This window comes from Symphodus melops (genome assembly GCF_947650265.1).
Source record: "Symphodus melops genome assembly, chromosome: 5".
Lineage (NCBI taxonomy): Eukaryota > Metazoa > Chordata > Actinopteri > Labriformes > Labridae > Symphodus > Symphodus melops.
The window spans coordinates 24,492,448-24,509,899 of record NC_136695.1 but is presented as its reverse complement, the minus strand read 5'-3'; the positions used below and the strand labels follow the sequence as shown (position 1 = coordinate 24,509,899).

The window sequence follows — 17,452 nt, the reverse complement described above, 5'->3', positions numbered from 1 at the left end:
GTGAAAGACAGAAAACAGGTTTTCAAATTTGCCAGCAGGAGGACGATTGGTTGAGAGAGGTTGTTGCAGAATCAGGTTGGATTATTTCCAAAAGGGTAAACGCCCGATATCATATGATTACCGAAGCAGGGAGACAGAGGGAGTGGCTAAATTGAATTAAGGAATTAAATAAATATGTGAGAGAATAGAACCAGTGTTTCTGCTTGAAATTACACTGGGCTCCATTTTGCAGCATAAAAAATAAAGACGTAGGAGAGAGAAAAACTCCTGCAGTTCCTTGAGATGGGAAATAATTCAGCTTCAAAGTGTCACCTCAGTGAACAAAGTGCAGCAGTTTGAGGTTTACTCTCAGGAAATTTGTAGCCATATACCGACCTCTCATATCATTCCAGGGTCAGATCTCTTAAGCTTGTCTTAAAGTTTATGTTTCAGGTCTGCTGAATCACGATCAGCTTATCCACACCTGCAGAAGCAGGAGAAGCATCAGACCACAAAATAGAGCCGGCTAAAAATCCACAAAGTATAAGTCATGCGTCCTTGGTCATGCGATAAGGAGCCGTAAAAGCAATAAGTACAGATTCTAATCTTTGCCTCTGCAGCTATTTATAAAAGTATTATAGAACTTAAAAGAACAAGGCTAAAATATAAACATATACATTCTAAAATAAAACGCTTTCTTTCAGTGGATTTATCTGCAGATTGAAAATGTCTCTTCTATAAAACAACAAAAGGAGCTGCTGGTTGGTGTGTTTGTGTGTGTGTGTGTGTGTGTGTGTGTGTGTGTGTGTTCAGCAGCTTCCATTTATATTCACTAATCTAAGTCTAAAGGTCTCAATCACCAGATGCTGCTTCTTCACAAAACACATGTAAACCTTATGTCACAAACCACAACACTCTTTTTTGTTTCTCCTATTGGGCTGTAAGATAATGAGGAGACTCTCAGTGGCCACCTGCACACTCTCGCTTTAAATCAAAGAACAGACGAATACAAAGAGCTGTGTGCTGTTAAAAGTCGGAGTCATGCATCTCCATTTCGTGCCAGCATTCTCTGCCTTTAGTAATCCATTTGGTCCCCTCAAGGTTATTGTTATTAGCATGGATCTTGCAAAAAGCCTGGATGGAGAAATAAAGTGCTGCAGTGGGAGCCCACCTTTCCCAACCCTTTCAGCACCAAGCCATTGACTCCTGCCATACGATTCCCTGCACTAAATGCCACTTAAGCTATTACAAGTTTTCAGCTGAGTACAGCGCTGACCCGATGGGGCTGAGGACAAAGAGAGAGCACTGACAGGGACACTTATGAAATGCCAGCGGAGAATTGCCACCATCACTTGGGCAGGAGGCTGTTTCATGGTCACTGTGGCTTTGAGTTTGACACAGATGGCTGCGATTGCTTACTATATGCTTCACTAAGATGATTGCCTTTGTTTTCTCCTGCATGCTTGCAATATCTTCCGTACAGCATGCTCATCTTACACCTCGAGCTTATCCAGCTGAGGGAAGTGGCTTGTCTCACTGAATGGCATCGACACACTTGTAACTTTTAGGCAACCTTGGCATAATTGTGTCATAAATGTAAGTGACAGCTTCGCGGGCTCATCCCGACTTGTACTCAATCATAGCTCTATCACTGCCAACGCAGAGGACATAACCTGCAAGTCAGTTCAATGGCATGCTTTTGTAAGTGTACCTCATGATATAAAGAACTTCTTCACTGGATGTAGCAGTAATTGTAATTGTAGAGAAGCTACATACAATAGTGATGAAAAAGTCTGATAAAATGTGAAATGTGCTCAATTGCTTTCTGCTGGGATTTACACGAGAACGTGTAAATCGCTCTCTTGTTTGTAAAAAAAAAAATGTGCACCTGCAGCGAGCTAGAAATTAGCCTAGCTTAGAATATATTCTTAAAACAGAAGGAACTGCTGCCATGGCTTCTTCTAAAGTGTCATAAAACAGGTGCATAGGACAGTGATGTATTCTGTTTTTAATGTGCTTTATGTGACATTTAGCTAATGTTGCCATTGTCTAGTGTTTTAAAGTAGATAGATAATACTGAGGTTAAACAGGGTAAATAATTGATATTTATGTTAGTGAACACATCACACTTCAGACCAACCCTGCATAAATCAGTGCCCTGTTGGAAACTCTAGTGCAAAAAGCCTGGACACACCCCTGATCATCGTCATGCTAGATTTTAGATTAATAATGAAAGTACATTTAAATAAATTTTACTATAATAAATGTGACATTTTTACAACCATGTTTTTCTCATAATACGGTTAATGTCTGCAGTGTTTTTATATATCATCAATGGGAAAAAAACTGAATTCCAATATGGTTATCAAAAAAGAAGCCTTGGAACAGGAGAGCTTCTAAGAACTATTCATAATTCAAAAGTTTCTTTGACTTACTTCAGCATCCAGCATTCTTAATAAACTTCCTGAAGGATGCTAGAATCTGACGTGCATCAAATAAACTGTTTTTGTTTGCCTACTTTTAAAATGTGCCAATTTCATTAAGGACGTAAACCGTAATTCTAAAGACCAGTGCCATGTTTTTTTGTTTTTTTTACAAGATTCATAAGGAAAATCTCAGGCAACTAGATAATTCTTTCACTACATCACTTTCTTTGATTTTTAAGAAAGCTATAATTCCAGACGACTCCACAGCAAAGATGAAAATCCTACAGGACTTTTTGACTGTGGTAAGCTTACCGACTTCATAGAGTGATATTGATCTTCTATTCTTTCCAAGAAAGAAAATAAGCATACTTTTCCAAAATGCCCAACAGAGAAACATACAAGGTAAAACTTACATGTTCGATAAGTTCCCTGATCATGCCGTTCCACTGGCCCTTCTCATCCTGGGAGCCATACTTCCCATCAGGCACCAGGCGGATCTCATACGTGAAGCCCAGGATATTGGCCAGCTCTTTGAGCAAGTCAATGCAGAATCCTTCGAAGCGGTCGTTCCCAACCAGCGCCTTGTCAGACTTCTTAAGCATGACATATGGCTCCTCCTGCACAGACCCAAAAGATCAAATGAAAAGCAATGGTGAGGTCAGCTTTTTCAATTTGTTTCAACCCGTGCATCTAATTGAAGCAAAGTGATCTGAGCTGATGAGTCGCTGTTGCATTTAACAGGCAGTGACAGCAGATTCCAGTTCAGTGTGCGGATACAAGGAGTGTTAAATTATGAGAGAAGGCTGAGGTTTTTCCAATGTTGATGTATTAAAGAAAGGAGACGTGAGTTAATTTTGGACTGCAATATAAGGGAAGGTCTTATGAATTGTCAGACTTTCACTATTGTATACCACAGAAGGAATGTCAATTCTATTTATTTTCCTGCAATGTCAAGCGAGCAAAACCTGATACTGCAGCATGTTGACCAATATAGCTGGTAGTGCACAGGTCTGTTGATTTTATGGTCAGGTAGCTGACACCTTTTACTGGCCTGTAATGTCCTGCCTCGCTGCTTATAATTCGGTCTGTATAAAAGCTTGATTAGGAACAGAATGCAGCAGTGAAATGGAACATGCCCACGTCGTTGCCTCCATCAATTGACACCAACCTCCATGGGAGAGCAACAGAGCTGATGCCTGCAGTGACAATGACTAACACCGAATAGCTCATAAATGATTTCCTTTATTAAGTGCCTGTTACCATTCCCCTTCCAAATAGACTCGCAGATCCTGCTGTGTATTTCAAACCATGTTGGTCCATTTATACAGCGGCTGTAATACGATTTATTGCCAGCAATAGCCAAATGTATAATTTACAAACTGAGCTCGGAAGCACAGTAATTGATTCTATCGCGAAGGTGACCCCTTTGCATTTGTCTGTTTTGTTCTTTCACTAAATAAATAGACCAGTCAAAGTGTAGAAAATAGGCAGTCACAGTCCTCTTTATTCCTTCTGGAAATTGTTTTTCATGGTGGGAAAGTGGAGGACACAAGGGTGGAAATGGTGAAAAAAAACCAACTACAAAAACCAAAAAAGCAATGTGCAATGGTTGCATGGGGACACAAATACATTGTGTGCTTAGGTGAAAGACCAGTTTAAATCAAGGTAAGACCATATTGGGGAGAGATTTTCATTCAGGATCAATCTCTAAATTCCTCTCAATCTACATTGGAGGTTTTCAACCTCTTCTGGTCACAACCCCGAGAAAAAAACACAGATGATTCTTATGAAATTTATAAAGCCAAGAACTATTAAGAATTGATATTTTATGGTCTTACTAAGGGTTAAACTTTTAAGGAAGGACAAAGCTTACAGAAGCACCGATGCAACCATTAAAATATAACCACCAACAACCGCTATTTCAAAGCAGCCCTAACAAAAAGTCACGTCACACGGTACAGGCCATATGTTGGTTTAACCACTCCTGCCATTTTTGTTTTTTCAACCATCCTTAGAAAATAATCTCTCTTATGTGTTGGGACACCCAGGTTAAGAATCACTGTCCTACATGACAATGTATAATTTGGCAATTATTTAATCCCAAATTGCTACTGAGGCATGTGTGAATGTACCAATACATGCAAGGTATTTCATGACATTGCCATTATTGTTTGCAGGTGTGAGAAAGGGTATAAATGGGGCAAGAGGTAATAAAAGTGAAGTCTACCATTTAAAATTAATTTACTGCCAGAAAAGAGCTTTAAAGATAAACATCTTTAAGTGTTTGCCGTGTAGAACTGAAGCCACTTGGACATTACAATGCAGGGTGACCGGCCGTTTAAATGAAATTTAAGTTATGAATACTTGATGACAAAGCATTCGGAGAGAAAGTGCTTAGCCACAAACTTTGCTCAAGTTGTCCAATTAACTTGATCAAAAAGTTTCCATGTTAAGGGAAAAAGTCATTACCATCTGTTTCCAGCCTCCCAATTCTTTCTATTCCCCAAGGTTTGGACTCAAATCAAAGTGTTTATTCCAGTTCTCCCCTCGCAGTCGCAGCATGGGCGTGCATAACAGAAACGAGGAGGGAGGTGGGCTTGCGCAGAGACATCGCAGGCAATGGAGTACAAACAATTAATGTAAGTAGGAAAACACATTAAGGGGCGCCTTAATCTCTTCAACAAAGTTATCACGATAAAGCTGTCAGACGTCTCGTTCATGCATCACTGGAATCAGTTTGATGCAATGTCATTACACTAAGAGGAGACATTGATATTAAAGTTGAAACTCTCTTCTGCAATGGGGAAGTAGGCGGTTTTATCATCTTAAACTAATGATTACAAATGAAATGGCAAATGAAGGAACATGTCAGATATAGTCAAATGAACTTTATGGCAAAAGAAATAATCATAAAAATATTTGGTAAGTTAAAATGTTTTTTACACTTGAATAACTCAAGAGAAACTCATCCACATTATCAGCACTCCAACAAAAAAAACAAGAGCAAATTTGAACATCACACCACCTAAATCCTTGTTCCATTTCTCCCCATTCAGACAGTATTAACAGAGATTGCGCCTGATAGGCATTCATTATGATCTGCCTTAACCTCACTTGTGATAATTACAGCTTTGCGTCCACCATAGACATGATGATGGTGTTTATCTTTGTAGCTTGTGTATCCGTCCTGAAGGACTCCACAGGGGGACGTCTGTGTCAGTACCGACAGGCGCCGACATCCTGTGACAGTGTTAAGTACATGTAACCAAGACTCCACAAATGAATACGATGTGTGATGTGAGGCGGGGGGGATGTACAACTTAGTCTTGTCAATCTGTACATGTAATTAATGCATTCAGTGAAACAGGCGTCCATCACTGCTTCCCCCCCCCCCCCCCCCCCCCCCCCCCCCCCTCCATGATTCCTGCTTTGAAAACTGGTGATGTCACTTCTGTGACATCTGACATTGATAATTGTCTGTGGGCTAACTCACTGCCCCCTCAGTTGCTTTACCTGTCATGACTCCTGCACAGCATACAGTATATGTGCAGTCAATATAAATAGAGATCGATATTTCAAGTAGGAAGATTTTTACAGTAACTGACGGTATAGAAGAATTCTGATTTCCAGCTGATGATCAAATGTTATACTTTTTTTCTGGGTGAACCAAATTCAACGTCACAAAAATTAGTGAATACATCTACATTATTGAAAGGAAAATTTCCCCAAATGCAATGAGGACAGAACCACTAATTTCACACTGTATAGCCTAAGTGACTACCCTAGTCTCCACATTGGGGAAAAACACAAGCTTTTTTGTCAAAAAAAATCCAGGTTATGGGTTCTCTTCTCTTTTTCCTCTGCTACTATTTCGTTGCACTCTTCCTGAATCCCAAACATATTAAGAAACTAACAATTCCTATGCGACCGCAAACCAAGAAGTTCTATTTAAAGGTACTGTTGCTACAGTAGACCCATGCACACAATTTCTAAATGAGGGAAGTCCAAAGCTGGACAGAATAGCCATGCCCATGCCTCTCAAAGCTGCAATTTATTTAGAATTAATTTGGCTTCTCTACTATAAAAATGAGTAGCACTGCTGGAAGTCTTAATTAAGAACCTTAACTGACAGTTGAGGCGAAAACAGAGGCCAGAATGGAAGAACATCTTTATAACAGGCTACACGTGACCTACCAGGATGGTGGTGATGACGAGGGAGCGGTTAGCCAGTGAATCAGTGATGTTCATCCCTTTTCGCTTCGGCGCCTCTGTTATGTTAAGACCTCCGGATGCACTCCACTTCCCGACCTGAGCAAGATAAAAACAAAAAGTGTGTTGCTGAGTGTTCTGTGTCTGTTGGTGCGCTGTGACCCCAGCACATTCCCCACACCGACCAGTCTCTCACATTAGCACTAGCTTGAACAAATCTTGAGCAGCATGAGATGACTGGATGATTCACCTTTATATCAGCAGGGAAGTTAGGATGATGTGTTGAAAGAAATCAAATATGAACAGATGACTGAAATCATTTGATATATGTTAAATGTTTAAACAATAGCCTTGTACTGTGTAAGGTTTTACAAAATGTTCAAAGCTTCTGCTCTCTTTTTTTTTTTTCTTTTTTTTTTTTTTTAACAATTTCAGGGATTTTAAAGATCACAGTATCAAAGTAATGTAGTTTAAAAAACTCCAGATACTCAGTCCTATTTTCAACCAAAAAGCTGCCAAGAGCAAAAGAGAGATCAGTGTCTAACAGGGCTGTGCATCAGCACTGGACTCATGATTCAATTTCATTATGACTATCCAGTTCGTCTATACCATGATGCCTCACGATGGATTGCATCCTCAATTGTCTACTGCACATGGCAAGTTTCTCATCAAAAGCCGTTAACAGTCAAATAAACATAAACTTTTTTTATTTTTTTATTTACAAAATTCCTTTAGAAATCAATTTCAACGTAACTATCTTTATATTGGTAACTCAAGTAAATTATTGTATATGTCCGGCTGCAGATAACAGATCTACAGTCAACATCCAAACACAGTGCTCGACGCAATCTCTCCTGTATCACGTGCAATCATCTTCAAACAAACAAAGAACGTTGAAGCTACAGTTTTACTTCTCTGCGCCAGAAAATACTCAAAAAATTGTCAGAGTTTTCATAATGCTTTTGAAAAATAGATCAACTGCAGAGCTCAAAATAAACAACCTTATGAAAGTATTGCAAGCAAGTTGCATTTAAGATGATACAGGTTGCCAGTTGGATTTCATTGTTTAAGTCATTTTTTTCTCCTCAGTCTCAGCGACACAAGCCAAGAGATTTAAACAAATAAAAGGAGTTATGCATGCGAGGAGCCTTCAGGCGAAAAAAAAACTCTGCATATTGTACAGACACAATCTGAAACATGTCATTAGCACACTTAGTCCTGTGGCTGTCTGTAACAATCTCTGTTTGCAAGTCAAGCGCTCCACTAAATCCTCTTACCGTTCCTCCTGCATTCTCTATTACAGCAGACACACACATTTTCATATTCACAGGGGTTTCTGCTTGATGTGGACCCATTCAAAAACAGACCTGACCCCCCTCTCTGAACACACACACACACACACACACACACACACACACACACACACACACACACACACACACACACACACACACACACACATACACACAGCAAAAAGCATGAAAACTTCTTTAAATGTCCTCCCTGCCTGATTCACAGACAGGCATATGCTCTCATTTCAAAAGCACATTAGTAACAGCTTGTCACGCAACCAAAGAGAACTCCAGGAAAGGGATTTAAAAATATCTGTGAATGCTTTCCGCTTTGCAAAATTCTGTCTAATTGGACCCAATTACAATTAGCTCAATTCATTAAGCGTGATTAGCACAAGACTTCAACCAAAAGTTACTTACTCATGCAGCCACACGGAGAGCATCACATGCATTTCACACTCCTGAACATGCCGCCATTGACTGAAAGTGTCACCCCGAGAAACCTGTTATACCGTGATTCCAGAACGAACTCAAACTTCGGCTAATATTCAATTACAATGGATTAGCAGAAAAAAAGTCCACATCTTAACCAGCTCAAGCAGTTAAAGCCGATTCCACGGATATACAAGAAAAGGGAGAAAAAAAAGGAATCCAGCAATCCGAGGCACGCTGAAGGATCAACGTTTACATGCAAGGGTGTAGGATTTGTCGGCGTCACAATGAGAGGAAGCTAATATGTCTTCAAATACTTTTGCAACAGGCTGTGCGTCAACTTAATTGACCGCATGCAAGACAAGATGTGAGTGGGGGGAGAAAAAGAAGAGACAAAGCAGCAGCGTTGCAAGCTCCATTCGTGAACAGAGAGGTTACAGCTGGAAAGTGTCTGCTATTATATAGTGTTGAGCCTTTAGGGAGTACTTGAGGAAGTCATAATGGGACTTATCCCTATTTGATGTATTCATAATGTATGAAAGCCCTCTAGTAGAGAAAAGCTGTTATAGTCCAGAGGGGGCTTTGCCTACAGTATAATAAAATAAATTCTTCATTACCAACATTTTAGTCCCCCCCCCCCCTTTTTTTTTTTTTCTAAAACATGTTTATACAGCTCATTACCACCGAACAGCATTTTGGGCATCACCTCAAATTATCATTAGAAGAGACTGCAATTAACACCCTAATGTGTACCCTAATCCAATTTGCTTTATGATCCACTAACTTATGCTTATGTTGAAACAGCCAATTTGCTTCCTTGTTAGGAGGTAAATGATACTGTCAAGTTTGCATTATGTGTCCCGCATCCGGGGGGTGGGGGGGCACCGAAAAACCTATTTTATGAAATCAATACTGCATTAAAATCTTTTCATGGTGTCTGTTCAGAGTGTCTGCTTCATGATGCACAGCAACACTGCTTTTAATATTACATCTAAACAAAGGGAGCCAAGAAACTGAAGGCAAAAGTTACCTTTTCAAGTCCGTCCTCTTTCAGACTCACGATGTCCAGGTCAAAGTCTGTGCGCAGGCCGGTTGACTTGTTGAATGACAGTCTCCCTGTCAAGCCATCCCAGTGAGACTGAAAGACAACAAATGTGTATACTCATATTATTCAAACACAATGATTACGTTTAATGTGAGGAACCTTTTCTGGAAAAGTAGGAGCCTAACCCGTACGAGATACCCAATCAGTGCAAATCATGCAATGAAAACAATGTTTTTGTGGGCTTCTTGATCTTGTTAATGTCGGGTCTCTAGTTAGCGTTTTATCATATAAGTGAATTTATCATCGGCAGACATTACAATGTGACTAAAATAACAAGCGAATAAACAAAAGAGCAATAGCTGCAGATTGAATGCCCTCAATAATTCAGAGTAAATGCATACCCCCCCCCCCCCCCCCCCCCCCTTTTTTTTTCTTTTTGAAATTACATTTTACATCTCAACGCCTCTGACGCATCCCCCCCCCCAGCTGTGGAGTTAATTAACAACCATCTACTTTTGTTTAATTCCCCATATTCCCCATGAGGGGCGAAAACAAAAACTGCCCCTTCTAATGATTCCCTGATCCCCGCCACATCCTCTACAGGCCTGTTTGTGAGCAAACACAGAGCAGTTTTTGACACACCACTTTGATTATGGTAGGTAGCTGCTTTTTTGCACTCATGGTGTTCACTTTTCTGAACTCTATATGATTGAAAACAGTGTTTAATCAAGTGTTTGTACAACATAGCACAGTCACAGTGAGATAAAGACACTTATTCTATAATAAGTCTTGTTTCAATGGCATAATCAATCCTTATGTGTCATTTTGCAGCACCTAGCTGATATGTAAAATCCAGACAACCTCACTTGCTATAGTTTGCATCTGTCTCCCCTGAAGCTTGCCAGCGGAGATCGGAGCTTCAAGGAGAAATTTGTAAGCGCTCTCCTCTTCCAAACCCCCTCACACCTCATTCCATCTGGCCCATCGCCGCCGAGGTGGGTGGCATGTTCAAACAGCTTTAATTCAGAGAGTGACATAAACGCCTGAGCCACATCACATCCAGAGGGCCGATTCGACCTTCAGAACATATCAGACGCCTGTCTTGGAGAGAGCGTAAATCAGGCCTGAGTAAGTGTTTGTATAACAGAACACCGCAGTGTGTTTGTATAAGGACAAAGTGATAAGATTTCAGTGGCTTTAGTCAAGATTCAAATGGTATAGCTTGTTAGATAGGTCATGTTGCTCACTCTTTAGACTGGCCCGCACACACAGTAGACATTGTTTGCACTGCGTTGGAATGCTATATGTCGTTATGGTACTGTATGTACACATCTGGCACATGTGAATAAGTTGTTGCCATAACTCATTCACAATAGTTTATGAATGTTATAACAGACACGGGTATACAGCAGATAAACTTTTAGTATGTACTGTCAGATTGCAGAAAACGATTCAGAGGAAGTAAATAATTTAAAACGGCCGTGCACTCATGATGAGGATACAGTAATAAGGTCTTGTCTTGTTGATTGGTCAGTAGAAATAAATGGTTAGACACTGTAGCTCAAGTCTCCAAGTACAGGAAAAGTGTTCAAGCATGGCTGTAGTTTGGACTCCTATTATTTGGGCTGTCTTTTAACAGTGGATGAAAAAAGTTTGGTGCCAGAAAATCTGGCTTTTCTTTTACAAAGACACTGCCTGCTGGAGACAACCCTCAGAGGAGCCGCAAGCTGTGGCCTTTACAAACCTCCCCCTCACTAAAGCTTTCTTTCAAAGCAGATGCTTAAGGGGGGGAACAGAAGGTTATACTATTTCTCCTTTAGCACTTAGATCCTGCCCCTCTTTGGCACTAAACTTGGCCGCAAGTCAGACCATCAGTTAGCCTATACCACATTCTGGTACCCAAGACAGGAAGGGGAATAGCCACTTATACAATGAATTTAGGGTCACCCTGGATTCTCTCCAATCAACCTGATGGACCACATGTGTACACTCCTTACTATCTATACACTTGGGTTAAGTTTCAATGGACGTGTATGTGAGGGAACCTGCTAACCTATAGCTTGTGCTGGCCAAGCGATGGCACAGTATAATAAAGGGATTATTTTTTTGGGACATTTGAAGGTGGCAAACCAAGCAACAATGGTAGCCTAATCTGACTTTGACCCTAGCCTTGTATTTTTTAATATTGATGACTTTCTTTATTTAGCATCTAGAACTATTATATATAAGTCCTCCATCTGTTCAGAAAATATATTGCGAAAAAATTAATCCAAGTTTGGCAAAGGCAAGCTTGGAACTAGTCCCAAATGATGCTCAAAAGGTTTGCATAGATGGTCAACCATGGCAACGTAGCATGGACAAAACCTTTGGACAAAGGCAAGGGTACAGAAGAGAAGTTGTCATCCATTCTGCTAATGAAAAGTGGTTAAGGAAAGAGGTTTAGTTCTGCCCTTTTATGTGGACAGCCCCCCCACAACCATCATTCAGATTGCTCTGTGGGAATATGCAAATGTATTGGGCAGTTACCACAGAGGAGGGAACATGGTTAGAGGGCAAAGCCTGTGTGAGTGTATTAGATCTCGGAGGGCAACATATTAATTTTAGAATAATGGGTTGTAATTATAGTAGGGAAAACAAATGGAATTCCAGCTATTTTTAACATTTCTGAACCACATCTATTACTGAAAACAAAACATTTTGTTGTTTGAACGATAAAGAAACAAACAGGCATATCTGCACACCCTTTATCTGCCATTTTTTCTCAGCCTTGTTTGTGTATTCTGAGACACTGTCAGACTCTCATGTTAGATTAAATAACAGCCGATTACACTAGTTGTTCTTTCAAAAGGTTACAGTACGTGCTTTCTGGAAAATAGGTTACGAAAACAGGGATTTTATCAAGCTGACAACAATGCTGCTTTGATGTGTCTATCAAGGCTTGCTTTGCTTTTTATGTGGATATGATTGATTTGCTGTGTAAATATCTAAGTCCTGCTCGCCCACACAACCCTCACTCCTCTCCTAGAGTTGTTGTTCACCCCCAATATGCCCTAATACCATTCCATAGCGACAGCCCAAAGGTACTCCTTCACCTCTTTGATGAAGCTCATGAAGCGTCCTCCGAATCTCCACGGTTTGTGGCGGTGACACTGCAGCGAGTTCACCGTCATCTGTGGAGCGTGCTGGTATGAGACGGACACAATGTGGACCGCGTCATAGGTCAGAGCTGCATCTGTCTGGAATAAGGGGTGAGCATTATTTCAGCTGATGCCTTTGGAAATACACACATCGTTTCCCCATCAATCTAACCTCCCGACAGTTCCAGTATTTTCCCAGATCATTCAGATTGCTCTTTGGGAATAGTCAGCTTACTTTTGATTTTTTAGATTTTGGCACCTAAAGAGAGTAGACCATATTCCAGATCAATTAAATGTAACATAACCTGGCTGTGTAATCAGCCATTTTTATTAACTATCTTTATACTGGTTTACAGTGTTCAAAACCTCTTAATTCATTTATTATGTATAGAAGGTCTGTTGATGTCTACGGTCAGCTTGTGCTTTTACATTAGCATAATTGCTAACTGTGAGTGTAAATTAACTTATGGCACGTGTTGCATCATTGATTTATATGTAGAGATGAAATGGGGGGGTTGGTTATATTTATAATTTCAAATCATCAATATTTGGACTGGAGCATTGGCAGACATCTGGCATTCAAAAGATTAGAGTAAAAAGGCACCTCCTATATCATATTGGGTCAGAATTTATAACATATGTTGGGCCTTCATCACCAGCGAGCAATTTGTTGAAGTAAGAGTGATATAAAAGGAGACCATTTCTGGCAAACTGTTTATCAGCCATTAACACCTGTGCAATGATGAGCATGTATTTCTGACTCTACATTTATTTGTTGACAATTCTAGCAACGCAAGTACACAGTATGAATAATCCTGCAGAAGAGCCCGAAAGTATAGAGTCAGCAATGCTTCAGTGTTTCTTTATGACATAATGAAGTGTCTAGATTATTGCTTGTAACACATGGCTCTGTCTTATCAAATGGGCTATGTTGGGTTTAATTTGTAGACTGTGTGCACCATTGGAGTGAATCAGAGGAGCTATCATTTTCAGAGAAACATATTGAGACAGTGAAGCATTATCCATAACAAACTATGCATTCGAAACAGATTGGCTGTAAAGGGATGCACCTGGTCAGAAACAATGATTAGGGAGAGTTGCTCGTTGGAAGAATAATTGGTGTGAAATGGCTCAATGAATGTTCTCCAAGCTATTACATCATCCCCATCTGTACGATTGAAAGCATAATGGATCACCTGTAGGACTGAGCTATTCTTGCCAATATCTGACCCATCAAGATGCCAGAACAAGGCATTCTTTCTGACTTCGGAATTTTCTAAAGTGTAATTTTTCTTCTCTTCACAGATTTATGCACAGGGATCACAGCTTATTTTGCTCATATAATGACATTGAGCACACAATTAGCTTGATTTCAGATATACTGTATCTTTTTTGATGTTATATTGCTCTGGTCAGTTAACCTGACACAGCCCACATACAACTTGATTTTCATTTTCTAGATCAAAATACTGCCAAGCTGCACTGCTCCAACCAGACACTATCCGTTGACTGTGCCTGTTTACATCCGGGTAGGGGAGAGCAGGCTAATTAACTCGGCACTAATGCCAGTCTATGGCTACAGCCCAGGCAAATAGCAGGTGGCTACATAGTAGTTTTAGTATACTGGCAAAAATATGAATAATTTGGTTATCAACAAGTTATTCCAGTGCAAAATAGAGGGTGACAACGTTTAGGCGTTTTGTCTACAAAATGTTCACTTCCCTGGCTGAAACAACTCATTAAGTGCCAATGGTCATCACTTGTCTGGTCAAATGGTCAAAATGTATCTTGCCAATTAAATATTTAGGTATGAGATTAACCTCTTAACACTGTTACACTGTCATACTTGATAAAATATTCATGTTAAATTCATATATGAACCACAGCATGAATAACTTGGTTTGTAAAAAGCTGGAGGAGTGCAAGATAAGAGGTCAACGTAAGGGGAAAATAATTACTAATGTTAAAGGTAAAACACTTTCATTAGAAGAAGTCGTGATTATGAGAACAGAGAGACAGATTGCCCATTGGCGAATCCTTACTTTAGTGGGTCCAACACACGTAATGAAACATACCGTCATGATGCCCTCCAGCAGGCCTGAGCCCGGTTTAGGAGGTATCTGCCTCTCCAGCGACCATTTCTCCACGATGGATGCGACCAGGGGATTATCCACGTTGAGTATGCGGAAGCCGGTCATGTTGACCCCACAGAAGCGATATGGTTCCAGGTCAATGGCCATCAGGTCCTTTTTGAGAGACAACAGTAATACACAATGGATTCTCATTAAGTCTGCCATCGGTAAGGATCGGTAATTTGTTTTCTTTCTGCTCAGAGACGCAGATTGGCACAATATTCAGACAGAATAGAGTCAAAACACAGAGAGGTGCAGTAGTTTTCAATGTCAAATCAGGAGATTTAAGTGTTGTGTCTGCAGCAGTGTTTGGGTAATGAATGCATATAAAAGGCTCAGGCGGCAGAGTCGCTTTCTTCCGGCAAATCCTTTTAGAATTGACAAATTGTTATTGTTTTCTTTTTTTGTACCTACACAATAATGAATTAAACCATGCAAAGTACAAGCTCCGAGCATTTTGTCTTTTTAAATTATCTTTAAGAAACTTTATAGGCACAAATGTGTTATTTTGGGATGTTATAATTATTGTTTGTAGCTTGGAAGAAAAATGTAAGTACGAGAAAAAAATAAGATCAGTTCTGTTGGATTGCATAAATAATTCAACACTTGCATTCCCTTGGCAACTTCCAAGCAAAAAGCAATTCAATTTGAGCCGCTGTAATTTCTAGGGCAGCCATTGTAGCTGAAGTGTGAAGTCACATGTTGACACATGTCGTGGTGGAATGGGCCAGGGGGCTTGGAAAAGACATTTGGATGAACATAGATATTTCATTAGCACCCTGTGGGGTTAGTGCTGCGGGAATGAGAGCGTGTAAGACACTTACTAAAGAATGGTTGCCGCCAGTCACTGAGATCTCTCTCCCCCTTTTTTTTTTCTTCTCTTTCCCACCAGAATGCAGTACAGTACTGTCTTTTATGAACAGAGATCAAAGTAAATCTCTGTTGTTCTTCATGACATTCAAAAATTGCTCGGAAAAACTAGAACGGGTTACAAGTTTTTCCGAAGCTTTGAAGCTAAGAATACAAACTAACTGGGACAGATTTGTTTGTACGGATATAATTCATCTTTTGTGACATCCTCATTTATATCACGGCATTTTTGGGATGTCAGCAAGGCGACGTGTTCCAATTATAAGTTCACTTTTTTTTTTCCGCAGCACTGCCTTGTGCACACATCTATTACGTAAAATCAACATAATCCTACGACGGCATTACTCTGAAATCTTTACCCTGAGAACATGCTGAGTGAATACAGAAGTGGTTTGTACAGTAGGAGGTGAGCACAACAAAGTTCTTAGCTTTAGGTGGCTCAGAGATAGCTACTGCGAGGCGGAGAGCTGTGACAGACTCATTTCAAAGGACAAGGAAGTTATTACCCCACACCACTCGGCTGTTGCCTTTTCACGCTCTAATAAGTCGGCATTTCACCTCACCTCGGAAGATAAAACACAGACATCAGTGGATTCCATCGAGAGGAAATTGTATCGCCTTGTACACCCCACAAGTATTCATCATTTTGGATCAAATCAAGCCGCCAGGTGTAATCTCTTTAATGGTGTGTCTATCAATATGACAGCAGTGTGAGAAAGATACCCTACTCTGATTCTATACAGATATCCTGTGATCATGTGGAAAATGTTGTTGCAGAAAATTGTGTCAAATAAAGTTGATCTTATAGTAAATATTTTCTGTTCCATCCGATGGCAAAGAAAGGGAGTAAAGGATTTTGTTTTTCTCTCCATTAAAGCAATAGACATGCTACACAAACACGAAGCATGGCAAACCAATGCCATTGCCACGCTGTTGAGCGTGAAAAGATGACACACATCACGCCTGAACCTTCGGTGTCATATCACATTATCACAACAGACCGGGCCGAGTCCGGAGAGACAGCGAGTGTGTGCACAAGTGAGGCAGAAGCACAGACAATAACAGAGAGTGAAAGGAACAGCACAGATCATGCTGGTATTCACTCCCATTCAGTCTGTTTGTCACCAGATAGCGAATGTCTCAGTAAAGAGCAGCAGCGGCCCCCTGCTGGGCCTGCTTGTGTTAGTCAGAGAAGATCATTTCGGCAGAGTGGGAGCTGAAAATGTTCAAGATGGGAGTAAAACTGTAACATACCCGGGCTACAGTAAACATGGCTGACACTCAAACAAAAACTTTGAGTGCTGAAATTCAAGGAATTGACTTAGTAGACTTAACTAAGTGGTGTTTCCTGTTTCATTGATTGGGAAACATCAGAGGATATTTGACAGGTTGTTATTGATGTAAATGAAACCTGAATGGAGCCAGGAATTATTCACTTGGAATCAGCCGTTAATGCATTCCAATGAAAAACCTTTAATTGAATTTCAGAGTGATGTGAGGTTAGTTTCATGGGTCTCATTTTCCAGTTGGAGTGCTTTTCCTTTATTCTTTATTTTTTTCTAATTCTCTCCAAAATACTGAATATCACATTTAATTTAACTGTATACTAATATACTATCCAAAAAAAGGACATCATTAAAATGTGTTTCTCAAACTGGTATGTCCATAATAAACAGCTTCATTGTAAGAAAGAAGATACCCAGCAATCACAATTCCTTGTAGAAAACATTGTCTAACACCACAGAGTCTCACTTTGACGGTAGACCAGGAGTGACACAGTCAATTTGCACGCCTTGGTGGCATTGGTATATTTAAAAGCTCTCAGGGGAGTTTAAGTCTTTTTCAAACTTGGAAGTCACCCTCAGTTTTGAATCTCAAGCTGTCTTTAAAGCTGCCACCTCAAAGACTTGTGTTGACTTCACGATGAAGC

General features: G+C 40.2%; 1 protein-coding gene across 2 annotated transcripts in view; it reads right to left on the bottom strand.

Moving 5' to 3' along the window:
* The window catches only part of grik3 (glutamate ionotropic receptor kainate type subunit 3), a 99,083-nt gene that overhangs the window by 23,512 nt on the left and 58,119 nt on the right, over positions 1 to 17,452 (bottom strand). For both annotated transcript variants that reach the window (XM_079343523.1, XM_079343522.1), the window contains exons 6-10: positions 14,596 to 14,766; positions 12,476 to 12,619; positions 9,369 to 9,476; positions 6,600 to 6,713; positions 2,819 to 3,022 (exon numbers count right to left, since the gene is read on the bottom strand). In XM_079343523.1, the coding sequence (XP_079199649.1) occupies positions 2,819 to 3,022; positions 6,600 to 6,713; positions 9,369 to 9,476; positions 12,476 to 12,619; positions 14,596 to 14,766 (741 nt within the window). The remainder of the gene's footprint in view (positions 1 to 2,818; positions 3,023 to 6,599; positions 6,714 to 9,368; positions 9,477 to 12,475; positions 12,620 to 14,595; positions 14,767 to 17,452) is intronic.